We start from the raw sequence: 15,565 nt of genomic DNA, 5'->3' as shown, positions 1-15,565 counted from the left end.
TTTACGAATACCACCTGTCGATGTAAAAGTCACCATCACCACATTTCACCGTTGGGGGTAAAAACAATTCGGGTGGAGAGAGGGGTGAAAGGTGCGTCATCGAGCAATGTGCTTTCATGAGATCCTGCACCACTATTTCGGTCAGTTAAAACTGGGGACAGTGCAGGGGCATGATGCCACACAAGAAGAGGGTTCGAATAGCCTCTCATAACGATTGACCTCTTTCCTAAGTTCAAGTAAGCTGGACCTAAAGGCATATCGCAACTGGCCACTCACATTTGTGACTGGATGAGACATTCGATGAGAGAGTGCTTGTCCAAAACAGACGCGGACGCACTAATAAGGTTAGGATAAAATTGTCCCTTTTTGCTATTTTCATTTTCTGATTCCACAGTGCTGTTACATTATCCTTTACACATGCTTTAGGCTAATTCATTAATTTGAGTTTAGGCCTATATAAATGTATAAGGCTATACCTGAGCTTGAAGCAAAAATATATCTCTAGTGGAAATATAAAAACACATTCGTGGTTTATTGTTGATGTGTTGGAGTTACTATCGCAAACGTTTTAATACCTATAATGTCAAATGGCCAGGTCGGGTGCAAAACAGCTGAGTAAGCCTTTAGCCGAACTCTCAGTGCACACACATATTCGATAGTTTCCAATAACTTGTACGCATAACCATTATCGATAACCTATGATAATGGTTTACGCAAATCCTTTATGCATACTGTAGGCCTAATTACGTTACAAAATTACTACTTTTTACACAATTTTACCACCTTTAGGCAGTTGCAGTTACCAATACATTGACTTAATAGTCTTGTGGAAGTGGCTTTTGAGTAACAAGTGCTTCCCCAGCTGTCCACTTGTCGTGGTCCCTAGTAATCAATTGCAGACCCCCTTGGACAGGTGCACGAGGCATTTCGACCATCTAAAACGCGCGAGGCATCGGGATACTGCAGTATAACAGGCAAGGATTCAAGGGCCATATGCGTGGGCGGTAGCCCGCCATAGAAGTTATAGAAGTTGGAACAGGTAACCTAAAATACCTCTACTTTATTGATGTTGGACTTGTGTGCAGTCGATCTTTCAGCATGTTTACATTACACGGGTATATTGTTCAGCTCGACGTGGTTTTATTAGTGAGGAAATGTTCAGTGCCAATTGCCATTAATCAAGTTCAAAAAGTGCCCCGTCCCTTTGCATGATATTTGTTCTATATGACAGAGTCTAAAGCCATTAACCTCGTGGAAATAGCCACCACTTGGCATTTATTCTTTACTGTCACAATTAAGACGTCGTGACACGTGGAACGTCTGGCTGTCCGGCTGTATAAACGTAGATGTGTATAGGCGAGCTTTGGTGTTCATCAACATGGCGAGGTAGATAAGCCTATATGTTACCATTATACGTCAACATGGCAAGTCTCCAATAGTGGTGGTGAAATCGGCCTACAATATAAAGTCTAATAAATCTTTAATTAAAAAAATATTGGAAAAAATATAGCAATTTGGTCAAATGCTACTAAAAGTAAACTACATAGCACTCAAGCTAATCCAAAACCTTTCCATTAGGCTACACTGTAGACTAGTAGGCTACTTTTTATCACCAAACATTTATGTCCCATACAAAGTTTCCTTAAAGGCTATGAGTGGAACTCAAACTATTAACTGATAAGTGTTATATATACTTGATTATCAAAATGCACTGCAACAAAAACTATATTCTGAATCAGGACGAAAAACACAATAGACTAAATATGTAAAGTGTTACCTGCATTTGACCCTGACATTAAAACTTTAATTAGTAAATGTAATCCTATATTTTTACACATATGCATATTTGTGGTATGATATACCTCGATTGAATACAACACTGTTCATACTGAAATAAGCTCCATTTATTTTAGAAATAATTATTATAAGTTCTTGGTTCAATTGTCATAAATAGAAACGCATATGACAATGACAGCTCAGCCTTCTGTATTCTTTTGGAACACACTTGTGATAATATATTTTCACAACTTTAACAGGATTTCTGACCACATTAGAAGAATATCAAATTAGACCTGAAATCATAGCCTGATGCTTTTGCAAATATAAAGATTACAAGCATGTTGTCTTTGCGTTGAGTATTGATTGACAGCGAAAAACATTCACCATCAATTAAAGAAAAATGCGTGTGATCTCAGTTTTGAATTCATCGTATAGGGGCACGTGTAACAGAGTTAAGAATGTACATTAAGCTCACTCCACAAATATTGCGGATGGAGCCGTCCAATTGGTACCTTTTGGGTGGCTCAACGGATCACTGGTTCGAAACTAGTATGTGGCAGTCGGACAGTGAAGGAAGCAAAGCTGTTAGCAGCATACATATAGGCCTAGCACAGCATTCTTGTTTGGCATTGATTTTAGACCTATATCCATGGCACTTTTTAGGATAGCCTTGACCTACTTCAGTTAAGGAAGGAACAAAAGTGTGTAAGTTTCAAATATGGGACATATTACCACCATACTTATTGTGTTTCTTGTGGATCTAAACTTTAAATAGAGGACACTGACTTTACCAAAGCTAGAAATTGTTTATCTCCCAAATTGTCTGCATCTTAATCTTAAAAAACATATATAACATATGTAAATAATTCTAAAAAATAAAATAAAACTTCGTTGATGCATCAGTCAATATAGCATTGCAGTTTATAGTTTGATGTATAGGCTATACGCCATTATAACGCTGTTTTTCAACATTATAACGCTTCATTACACATCATCTTCCCCAAAGAGATAAACGTCTAACGAATATACTGTTGAAAAAGTGCATTCTTTCTAGACGGGACTGGCGTTCAGTTAGCTTTATCTGAGCAAGACCTTAATTGTGTTCGGGGGATGCAGCAGTCAGGGCTGCGGTAAACTCAATTAGGACCTCTATGCTGAAATCCGAACAGATTCCAGAACAATCCCAATTCAAAGGAGGCTTATCTACACCAGGGCGATCAGACGGATTAAGAGTTATTGAACCTATAAATTATCTCCACCCAACAGTTTCAAGTGGCCATTCGGTTGGCAAGACCCCGACGGTGACGCGGTCCGTGTGCTTGAGGAAACATTTATCCTAAAACAGAGGACGGGGACGGAACACCCCTCAACAATTTAGGATACATATAGGGTAAAGAATCGAAGCTGGATTTTGGAGCTTCAATATATGTTATAACCTCTGGTCCCGTCACACAGGCTACACTCCACCTTTGATTAACTTTGAGTTAAAGTTAATGAAAATCTCACCTTTAAAAGTTAAAATTCTGTGAACTCAAACCCAAATAATGTTGTTGACTCGTCCTATACTAGTTTTTGTGACCAAAACATAAATTGAAGAAGAAAAAAAAACACTTAAAAAACATCACCACAAATAAACATGCATCTCAAACGCATGTTGACGTTTATTGGGATGAGTCTTGTCCTTGAGGCAGAACTGAGCTATTCCCACTAGATGGGCAAGCTGCAAAGTCAAAATTGGAAATATTGTAAAAATGCAAGAAACATAATTTCGCTTTTTAGTCATAATTTCAGTTTATGGTTCGGCATTAGGGTTAGCAGTGTACTTTAGGTTTAAAATGTGATTTTATTACTTTGTGGTTGGGCCTGCTAGTAACCACACTGCAGAGCTGCCTCCAGAACAAGACTCATGACGAAAAACGCTAACCTGCAATATCTCAAACAGACGTTTAAAAAATGCTTCCTCATAGAACATGACGGCTCGTGTGGCTCATTGGCTGAGCTCCTCAATCAGCGGTCTACTCGCATTAAATATTTTTCATGACAGGTAGCCTTATATGCCCAAATCATTCTGTTGTTGTGGTAGGGTATGCCCACACCATTCATACACATGAAACCTGCGTTTTAACATACTTAATAAATAAAAAAATAGGAAGGAAAACTATTTTACTCATGTTGTAATTAATTATAAGTCATATTTCATAGGAATCTGGAAACACTCAGTTAGGCTACTAAGAATAGGCAAAAACAAAGACAGGGATGTTTTAGGCCAGGATTGATGGCGTGTGGATTTGACTGTGATATTACTGTTCTGCTCTTGAGTGACCTAGGATGAAGAAAAAAAACAGCTCTCACCGAGACAAACCACAGAAATTATACGTGCTTTCCGGTTTTTAAAGGGCACAGGAAGCTGGCAGCTTTGGGCCGACCCCGGTGACAGAGCTGATATCTTAGCGACCCCATTAATAGGGAGGAACGGTGACCGGGGTGGGAGAGGGAGGGTGGCGAATAATGCACATCTGCAACGGTCCAGTGGTGGAAAAAGTATTCAATTATCATACTTCAGTAAAAGTAAAGATACCTTAATAGAAAATGACTCAAGTAAAAGTGAGTCACCCAGTAAAATCTCACTTGAGTAAAAGTCTAAAAGTATTTGGTTTTAAATATACTTAAGTATCAAAAGTAAAAGTATAAACCATTTCAAATTCCTTATATTAAGCAAACCAGACAGCACAGTTATTTTTTGGGGATGGATAGCCAGGGGCACACTCCAACGCTCAGACATAATTTACAAATGAAGCATTTGTATTTAGTGAGTCCGCCAGATAAGAGGCAGTAGGGATGACCAGGGATGTTCTCTTGATAAGTGTGTAAATTTGACAATTTTCCTGTCAAAATGTAACTAGTACTTTTGGGTGTCAGTGAAAATGTATGGAGTAAAAAGTACATTATTTTCTTTAGGAATTAAGTGAAGTAAAAGTAAAAGTTGGCAAAAATATAAATAGTAAAGTAGTACTTTAAGTAGTACTTTACTTTAAGTACTTTAAAGTAGTTTTACTTAAGCACTTTACACCACTGCAACGCCCATGTGATCTATGATCTAGCATAGACCGTGAACAGCTTCCATTCACAAATCCTTCCCTGTGCATCGTCACCTTTTGTAGTTGAGGTTCTCAATCCATGGCAGTAACTTCTTGTGACGTCTCAGAAAATCCTAGCCAAAAGAAAAACAGGAAAAATAGGGTTAGGTACTCAGGACGGTTTGCAGTACATGCATACGCACACGTAGGCCAAACCTAACCAATGTCAACTGAAAAACGCACAAATTTGTATATGAAATGCATCAACACTGATTTTTTTGGGCCACAGCATCTTCCAAAGTAGACAGTCTTGGACAGAATTCAGTGAATTGTTAATTCTCGGTTCATGTTGGCTATAGGCTAGTCTACAATAAACATTTGCATTACATTTTATTAGTCATTTAGCAAGCACACTGCAGCTCTGTAGAAAAGTGACAGGTTTGGGTTGTATGCATGCATGGCCTTAAGGGTTATCAATATTTCCACCTTCCCTGAAGGAGCACATGAATATATAAATGCAAAACATCCATTTTACATAACCATAAATGAGTTATTAGCTAATATCATTTACATAAGCAACATTTCTTTCCGATTTTAACAAAATTGGTTGTTAATATACAATAAACAGACTCAACTGATGTTATGAATGACAAACTTTTCATTGGAAGTGTTTAACGAGGCTACACTTACAATAATAGGAAAAAGTGGCCTAGATTTATCAGGTTACAGAACGCATGAAGGCATAAAGCCTACTATACCCATAAGAGGCATAACTGACATACACTGGCTTTCGCTTTGCCGATTACCATCGTTCTTTTTTGCCTACTATTGCAATAGGTGTTTTAAAGAATAAATCCCTTGGAATTCGTTGAAAATTGACTGCTTTGAGTAAATATCTGATTTCCTTCGTCGGGCCAGTGTCCATTCAGGGAAAGGTATAGGGTTGCTGTCAGGGCGCGATGTTTTGTCTGGGGGGATTAGACTGGTGCGGACGTGCGGATACCCAAGAAATCTTTAGTAAATCAAATACCGTTTGCAAACCAGGTGTGAGCTCTCGTGTTGCGGCATTGACCACCAGCAGACTAATACGCTATATGCAATGTGCACAACACAAACAACAACAAAACATGATAACCAGAATGATGTCACATTCAGGCATAATAAAAATGTCAATGTGGCATACCCCTTTACGAATCTCACTACTTTTTAAAGGGGGCGTTATTGCCAAACTGACAAGATGCTAACCGATACATCTCATGTAGGCCTACCATAGGCTACGAGAGATGGGTTACGATCTCAATCGTAAAACGAAATGATATGCACAATGCGTAAATGCATACGAGGGCATATTGCAGAGATAGGTAAAGACTCTGCTAAGAGAGTTGTGGCCAAATGCACGTTTATTATCATGTTATAGGCCTATCTGGGCTCCCAAGTGGCGCAGCGGTCTAAGGCATTGCATCTCAGTGCTAGAGGCGTCACGACATACCCTGGTTTGATTCCAGGCTGTATCACAACTGGCCGTGATTGGGAGTCCCATAGGGCGGCACACAATTGGCCCAGCATCGTCCGGGTGAGGGTTTGGCCGGGGTAGGCCGTCATTGTAAATACATATTTGCCTAGTTAAATAAAGGTTAAATTAAAAAATACAAATATGAATGTATAATTCAGCCATGGATTTAATACAAAAGATCTATACGCTACGCGCATCCCCGCATCCACACTGAATTAGTTACCATTCTTTAAAAAACTATAGTCACGAAACGATGTTGGGAATTATAAAATAATAAGACATCAAATTAAGCCTAACATTTTTTGGGACTTCATTTCACCTAACTTTTAGGCAACATAACCCAAATAACGGAATATGTGCGCCAAGATATAAGGTGCAAGGTAGAAAGGTAGAAAGAAAATGTGAGGTAACCTATGTCAACATTTTAAGAAAAGTCTGGGTGACACACCACAAACAGACGAAGTCTACTAATTAAGGGATATACGATGCCATACTGTCCAATAGAATCAATCAAAAACAACCAATGTAGCCCTTCAATATTGACATGTATAGGCCTATAGGACTATGCGGTCTAAGAGCCTGCAAAACAAAACGCATAAAACTACATTTATTCAATGTTTAATACCACCATATAGGCCTATTGAAGCACCCTATTTATAATTGGCTGTGGTCTAGTCTGTATGACTCTTGACTTGAAATCGTGAGGTTTCCTCCACGCCAGCGCTGTTTTGCTGTGGCAGACAGCGAGAGGCGGAGGGGGTAGCGGGCCTGTCTGGCCGCCATTGTCTCCTGTTCATTTATTAGTGCTCGGGATAATCTGGGTATCCCTCACATGTGAGAAACAATCACAGCATGAGAGTGGCCTATCTAATTACAACCTTTACTCAGAACTTTCACTCCATTTGCTGGAGAGATAAGATGGACACTGCATGGTGGTTGTGCATGGTTCATGGACCGCCGCCGCTCCCAACCATACAGGCTATTGTTAGACAGGCACTGCTATAAAATGGATGACGTATGGAGATCGCTCTATGGTGGAAATGTAGGAATTTATTAACAGAAACCACCAGGCTATTGGTCAAAATGACTATCGTTCAAGTAGGCTATGCGGGGCTCACATGATTTGGCCATTTTACATGAGCCAATAGGCCTACACAATGTAGAAGAAAATGTGTAGGCCTATTCGAGATGCATTCTCTGTAGAGCTGGCACGCTTTCATTTTAAACGTGTACATAAAGTGCAAACAATAGAAATACAATAGTTCGCACACAAAATAGGGCACAGTCAGCCAACTGTGTTTTGAAACAGTGAAAGGCTAGGCCATTTACCACAGGACAATGCCTAAAAAGTTGTGGCCTAATTATAGGGTCTTAGTACACTAAAGAGGTACTGTCATTCTAAAACGCCCTCTTGGAGAATATTCCACCGTCCTCTCTAAAAACTCTTAGTTTTTCCACCGTCCATGAACGTTCGACGCACGAGTTGACCAATAATAATGACCTTTCGTTTTGTGGAGACTGAGTTGAAATTATAGACCTTTTTCCGCTTAATTGTGAAATGCCACAAGTTAAAATGTATATGCTACCTAGATACAAATAATTTGAAATTAGACAGGTTACCATTACTGTGACAATAATTTACATCAGACAGGCTCACTGGCCCACAAGAGGTTGAAAAAACAGTTCCACAATTCAGTTATTTTTCACCTAAATTTGACAAACGCTATGGGTCCAATGCTAAATACAAGAATTAATCATCCAAGGGTCATCACTCACTCATGCGCCGTTTTACCCACTGCGTAGCCAACATGACGTTTCAGATCAAATAGCAACTTATCTCTGGCGACTACGGCAAGGCACGCTCTGAATCCTGATTTGAGCGAAAACAGCCAAGGAGTTGGTCAGTAAAGTTTTCCCCAAGTTTTGTCTTTGGCGCGACTCTATATCATGTGCACCGTGAACACAACAGTTTGTTTGCATAACATATTTTTTTAAAGGGCTAGTGACCCATTTTTGCTTTGAACCTTTATATAATCATGAAAGAGCATATGAAGAGACGAAAAGGATTTCGAGATTGTATGACTGGCTATTATTGCATGACTGGCTAAGAGATTGCATGAATTGTCCATTAATATTGTGTCGCTTGCATCATGACATTGACAGGGCATTGACCATCCAGAGTTTCTAACGCCCCATCATTAAATATCATAAATAACTCCTCGGAATGAAAAGCTCCATAAAGTAAAAGAGGTACACAATGTCCCAAATAAAAAACGCACCGAGTTAAAAACCCTAAATGTAAAGCCCTCAAACACAATGTACAGCAGCCTGCTTCAATGCGAGCCATACAGACTCCGGTATCCCCCACCCAATTCTGGTTGCAGAGGCTATCCCTAATGTACCATAGTAGTTGGTTACCGTTTCGATACTTGGCTACTAGTTACATGCCCGAAACAAAATAGTTATAACATGCGAACTTCACACAGCAGGCTATTATTAACCGACTCTCCATATTTTGCCCAATATAATAGTCAATCAAACGTAAGATACATTTAGTGTAGGTATGTCGTTTTATGCCAGAACGCCTTTCCTTTAAGAAGGCGAGATTGGGCGTTTGTCGATTATTCACGAGTCACTGTCACGTGGTAAACATTCTCCCAGTCTATTGGTTCAAGGCACGTGTCTAGGATAACCGCTGCAACGTCACTTGGGGGCTCGTATTGAAAATAAGAACAAAACTCCAGTGAGTGTATTTCAGGATCAGAAGCCTCTTTATTTACCCTTAGTTTAGTAATTGAAGCACTTGTATTGGACAGACTGAAACCGGATAGTACCAAATTGGATGGGCAAATGACAAATGGTGTCTATCCAGTGCAACAATATAGGATAGCCAAGTTTGGGAATATATGACCAAAACTATGTTTTTGTCTGTGGGCACTATCGCAAAGGGTTGCATGGTGTCCAGCACACTCAACAAGATTTGACTTTATTTTTTATTTTTTAAAACCTTTATTCAAACATTTGAAAAGCTCCGCCTCCCACAAAAGTGGATTGCGCTCATTTCGGTGCGGGAGAGCAATAAAGGGGTTAAGGAAAGAAAACTGGAAAGTGTATCAGTATGGAAGAAAATGATCATAGCAACAGAGATGCGGTGCGCCAAGGGTCGGCGGATGAGTCAAATAGAGTGATACTCCCTCTATTACAAGCGCCGGGCAACCTGCAGCAGATCCCGCACCGAGTCACCAATTTCTTCATCGATAATATCTTACGGCCAGACTTTGGCCGGAAAAAAGAAGATAACATAAATCATGAAGAAAGTAGTCACGCTACCAGAGAGAACCATAGCCCGGCTGTTCCAAGAACGGAGCAAGTGGGGAGTACTGTGCCAACAGAGGGAACTTCCACTCCTCATCCAGGCGGCGTGGCCAAGAAGGCTGAAATAGCGACCGAAGAGCCCCTGAAACCCCGCGGGGAGAATGGAGATCAGTGCCTAAGCTCGGACTCGGATAGTTCTCAAGCCAGCTCAATTACACCATCCAAACCGCCTATGCTCTGGCCAGCTTGGGTGTACTGCACCAGATACTCGGACAGGCCCTCATCAGGTAGGCTAGGATTATTTTCCCTCGTCTTTGTAACCTGAAATACACCGGCCCGTTGTAACACTGACCTCAAACGCCTTGACCGAGTTCTTCCAGGAAAGGAGGGCAAATAGTGTTCACCTGTTTTAAGATCAGAAAAACCTTGCAAAATCTTCAAAGTGTATCGGTGGAAACATGACTAACAATAAAAGCATAAGAGCCGATAGCCTATCAATATTATAGAACGCTAAAGAATTGCCACGAGTCTGAATAATGGCAAAATTTCACGACAAAACAAGCCGCTCAAAATAGCATCCTGCATTGCTTTAAAACTGAAATGTGCAAACGCAGGGATATCGGAAGTCTACACATTAATGTTAAAAGCCTATAGTGTGCGGGATAAATAGTAATTTTTCGAATTTTGGAATAGCCTCATACAATTTTGTATTTTTTCATGAGTATTTCAATTATAGTCCCATAATACGGATATGATACCGTCATTGCGATGGCTATTGCTTTGGGCTAGCTAGATCATAACCAATGTAATACTAGGTTAGCCTACTACTATAGGTTCCTATAAACATCTGCGCACATATCACCAAAACAATACGTCTTTCAAAGAATTATGAAATATAATAAAATACAATAGGTTAAAGGACTTTATAGGGTATTTTTCCTCGACAATTCTGTCGTGCAAATCCACTCTTTTTGTTTATGCATGAGATTTCACAACGGAGTTGCCTGGGTCTCTAAATATTTAGCATATTTAGCACATAAAACATGAACGTTTCCTTCATTATTCTATATTCTACTTGTGTAAAAACTCAAATATTCGAATGCATTTTCGTTAAATTCTAAAAATCGTATTGTACACAATGTTCTCATGCATTATGTAACGTTGATCGCATGAACTAGACTACTATTCGATGGTATCCCCATGGGCTGCATATCTTAAAACGTTGTACGTTGGTTTATCATCTCCAGCGAGCTCCAAATGTATTGAATAATCTCTTTGATAGTCATCCAGGCCTACTTGCCCAAACAGACGTCACCACTTTTTTTTTTATCAAATAGTTTGGGCTGACGATTTTTTTTACTACTCAATTACAACCCATCATGTTTACTCACCAAAGGGCAAACTTAGAAAAATAATTAACAACAGCCAAAGACCAAATTCAGCAACCTATAGGCTACGATATAAGCCAATGTATTCCACTAGACATCATCAAGCCTATAGGCTATTAGCCTAACTGTATATAAAATGAAGAGTATAATATAAACAATTATTTACGAAAAATATATATTTGATATTATTCAGTAAGTTGCAGTTGAGATGGGAGGTCCAGTTGTGTTGATATATTTCAGGCCTACTCAGCATATCCTCCAATGACCATAACAAACTACTGAACCGACATGCCCCATCGGTATAGGCCTACCTACCATCTACATATCTACCAATGCATTGTTCTACGTAAAGAAGTGCGGAACTACGGTTACATTATCAATATTAATCTTTATTCCTTACTATTTTGACAACTCTTGTGTGATATGGAATGGTATGCATTGAAATTAACACTCAAATCCTTTTTTTTTTGCATGAGCAAAACACTCTTAGACAAAAGGGGCTATCTATAACTTAAAAGGGTTCTTCGGCTGTCCCCATAGGGAAACCCTTTGAAGAACCCTTTTTGGTTCCAGGTATAACCCACTTTGGTTCCAGGTAGAACTGTGGAAAGGGTTGTACCTGGAACCAAAAAGGGTTCTCCTAAGGGGACAGCCGAAGAACCCTTTTGTAACCCTTTTTTCTATGATTGCACGAGGTATTGGCATACAGTGTAATAATAAATAAATAAGTAGGGCCTAAATTAATTAATTAATTAATGTATGTATGTATTACTACACAGTTGTAGTAACTGGAACACTTATATCCTATAGGCTACACCAAGTTTTCACATTTCATATTTTGATTGGTTTTGGCTAATAATAATATTGTTTTCTAAAACACAGGACCGAGATCTCGAAAACCAAAGAAGAAAACCACCGCCAGCAAAGAGGACAAGCGACCAAGGACGGCCTTTACAGCTGAACAGCTACAAAGACTAAAAACCGAGTTTCAAACGAACCGGTATCTGACCGAACAAAGGCGACAGTCCCTGGCGCAAGAACTCGGCCTTAACGAATCTCAAATCAAAATCTGGTTCCAGAACAAAAGGGCAAAAATCAAGAAGGCCACCGGCGCAAAAAACACCCTAGCCTTGCACCTGATGGCACAGGGACTGTACAATCATGCTACGACGTCAAAAGATGACAAATCAGACAGCGATTGATTTCGAGAGAGATACAGATCAGTATATTTACAATGCAATAATTTCATCGAATAAAGGGCCAGTGTATAGAATATACCAGCATAAATTGATAAATATATAGAGATATTTCTGCAATATCATGTCTATAAAAATATGTTGTAAAAAGGTACGTTTTCAATCTCCTGTAACGTGTGTCGTTTTTCTTCCAGGAAAAGTATAAATGCTTGTTATACACTTCATTTTATATTGCTATTCATTGTCATTTTTTACATTATAGCGCTTTTATCTGGCACTTGACGTTGAGATCTGTCAGTGAAGTGAAAAACAACCTGCTTAAGTCCAAAGAATATTTTCTGCTGCATCCAGGCAACTGTGAATCTTAATACATTTGCTGACAAGATATTTTATTCCCATGGTTATTCTGGTTTTATTGAGGTTTAGTGTAAAAAGGACATAGCAAGGGGTTTGAGTGTCAGTGATGTGCAGACTTAATTGAAAAGTAGATGGATTTTAATACTATTTTTGGAAAATTCATATAACCACAGAAGTGATTGGGTAGCAATGGTTTGGTTAGCAAACATAATACACACATTGCTAATACGTAGGATTCAAATTTAGATTTTGTCTCATAACTACATCTAAGCCAAGTTCATTTCCATGAAACATGTGCGTGTTCTGTGTTATATCAATGTACCAAGGCCTCTATAAATCGTTTTTGAAGAGCAATATAAATCATCTCTTGTAGAAAATTGTTTTGAATGATTACAATGCTGCCTATAACGTGGGAGACAACTCTGTAGCATAGTGACAATGATGACAAAACGTTTAACACACTCTTGGCTGAAAGTGTTATAGGCCTACTTGATCAAAAGTAGACACAAGGTATCTGATGTAGGCTGTCAACTATCCGTCCCATGGAGTTATTTCTCTATATACATTTTTATTTAATATACATATATATCATTAAAAAACAAACAAAACCATTAGTGACTGTATAACAATAGTTGAAAATCTCTTTTATTGTTGTTGAAAGAATTTCATGTGTATTTATATATATTATATTGAGGGGGAAAAAATCTATCCAATGAACGGTGTTGCTTTTGTGTAGATTTCTGAGGTATTTACACTGCTTGCTTATCTTGCAATAACTTCTCTTTGAAAATGGTTTATGGGGCCTTTGCATGAAAGCTGCAATTTGTTGTACTTGGGCAAATAACTGTGTTTATAAACTTCTGTCTTTGTCGACAAGAGTATGATCAAGCTAAGTTTTAGACTATCCATACCAAATTGTGGACTTTTGCCTTTTGAATTGTTTTGTTGTGTATCTGCAAAAAGTGTGTGTGAATTACAATCCACCAAACTGAACACACTTTGCCTTAAAGTTCAAGCGAGAACTTTTTTATGAGACAGAACTGTGCCGAATCAGAGAAGCAGTATTACTTCAAAATGCAGACTATTTGATTCAAGATTATTGCCTTCATGAAAACTGCTGGTGTGACATATTGAATTTCCTCATCAGCGAATATCTATCTATAGATGAATATGTTTAAATGAAATTACAACACGGAGTTGTATTATTATACAATGCTATTTTTATTTTATGTTCCAACATATTCTTTGGTATAATGTACATAATTATCATGTATGTATTAATTGTGTAATTAACTGCCTCATGAAAAACTGGAAAAGAAAAGTCAATAAACCTCGAAGATACACTTAAAAATGTATCGAGCATCATCATTTTTCTATAATCCACAGTCAAGGATAATTGAACGTCTATGAGACATGGGCATTTCTATGCAAACACAGAAAGATTGGAAAGAAAACGTGATCCTCCATTGCCAAAATAGGAGTGGATCCCTGTGGATGACGTCATTGGTTTGGCAACACCGCTGACCAAAGAGTCATTCGTAGTAAGTAACCTTTCGACCAAAATGGTCAATGACAAAATGCAAAACAAAATCTAAAATCGAGTATATTTACATGATTTGAATGTGTCCACCATGGGTTGGTACTATTTCTACCCCTGAGTGTTTAGGTCCAGCCCAGAACGGTACCTGAGTCGTGCCCTATTATTTGGTGTAACACCCAAAATGACACTCCCTTCTGAAGACCATTGACGTTACAGTTACCTTACCAATAAGACTACTACATAAATACAAATAAATAATGACCAAAATATTTGTTTCATGTGACACAAGGCCTACAATAAAATAGAAATATCACCACAAAGCTGAATGCGTAAATGTCAACCTTTGCTGGTTCAACACATTAGGAATACCTGCTCTTTCCATGATATAGACTGACCAGGTGAATCCAGGTGAAAGCTATGATCCCTTATTGGCCACCTGTTAAATCCACTTCAAATCAGTGTAGGTGAAGGGGAGGAGACAGGTTAAAGAAGGATTTTTAAGCCTTGAGACAATTGAGACATGGATTGTGTATGTGTGCCATTCAGACGGTGAATGGCCAAGACAAACGATTCAAGTGCTTTTGAACGGGGTATGATATAGGTGCCAGGTGCACCGGTTTAGTGTGTCAAGAACTGCAACGCTGCTGGGTTTTATACGCTCAACAGATTGTCGTGTGGTCCACTACCCAAAGTTCATCCAGCCAATTTGACACAACTGTGGAAAACATTGGAGTCAACATGGGCCAGCATCCCTGTGGAATGCTTTCGACACCTTAGAGTGGAGTGCATGCCCCGACGAATTGAGGCCGTTCTGAGGGCAAAAAGGGGGTGCAACTCAATATTAGGAAGGTGTTCGTAATGTTTTGTACACTCAGTGTAAGTTCCAAGTAGGTCTTATGTTTTCTCATGAAAATTTGTGAAAAAAGTGAATTTCATCCAATATCTTTACGTTCCCAGAGGTTTGTGTTGTCATCACATAGGTTCGTCAATACAGGTGACACAAACATACTCATTTAAAACACATCATATTTGAGTACTTCTTCACTTTTATTGTGATTAGAATAATCACAACATTACCCATAAATAGAACAAAATAAAGACGCATCAAATGTATTGGATATCTTTTCTCAAGGTCTAAGACAAACAGAGACAAATCTTGCCAAATTTCCATATTAACCCATATACTACTCAGATGGGCCTTAAATCACACGGATTTGTAATGAAAATGAGCTAGCCTATGACTTCATTCAATCAAATCGTCAGAATATAACCAAAACAGCTAGTTTTGGACTGTTGGGGGATCATTTTGTTTTATGTCATCCTTGACCCAAAAATATTGATATTGATAAAATATAAAACACTTTTTTTTTTACATACTTCCAGATCTTCTATGAATTACC

At 38.7% G+C, this 15,565-nt stretch overlaps 1 protein-coding gene and 1 long non-coding RNA gene across 2 annotated transcripts in view; one reads left to right on the top strand and one right to left on the bottom strand.

The window, feature by feature from the left end:
• Positions 1-4,753: 4,753 nt before the first annotated feature.
• LOC106578607 (uncharacterized) overlaps positions 4,754-15,565 on the bottom strand; it is a 33,842-nt gene continuing 23,030 nt past the window's right edge. Inside the window, exon 5 of the long non-coding RNA XR_001322487.2 lies at positions 4,754-4,990. This is a non-coding gene — a long non-coding RNA (uncharacterized lncRNA). The remainder of the gene's footprint in view (positions 4,991-15,565) is intronic.
• On the top strand, positions 9,111-13,970 carry LOC106578606 (homeobox protein engrailed-2a). The gene is made up of 2 exons (XM_014157599.1): positions 9,111-9,971; positions 11,955-13,970. The coding sequence occupies exons 1-2, from the start codon at positions 9,488-9,490 to the stop codon at positions 12,272-12,274; spliced, it is 804 nt and encodes a 267-aa protein (XP_014013074.1). The 5' UTR covers positions 9,111-9,487; the 3' UTR covers positions 12,275-13,970.

The sequence above is a fragment of the Salmo salar genome, chromosome ssa19, assembly GCF_905237065.1.
Source record: "Salmo salar chromosome ssa19, Ssal_v3.1, whole genome shotgun sequence".
NCBI classification, from domain to species: domain Eukaryota; kingdom Metazoa; phylum Chordata; class Actinopteri; order Salmoniformes; family Salmonidae; genus Salmo; species Salmo salar.
The sequence above is the reverse complement of the archived record's forward strand: the minus strand, read 5'-3'. Positions and strand labels throughout refer to the sequence as shown.

Bases quoted from the DNA above. Each gene is read 5' to 3' on its own strand.
- LOC106578606 (XM_014157599.1), top strand. From the start codon at position 9,488: ATGGAAGAAAATGATCATAGCAACAGAGATGCGGTGCGCCAAGGGTCG. The intron at 9,972-11,954 runs GTAGGCTAGGAT...TCTAAAACACAG, and splicing joins CTCGGACAGGCCCTCATCAG to GACCGAGATCTCGAAAACCA.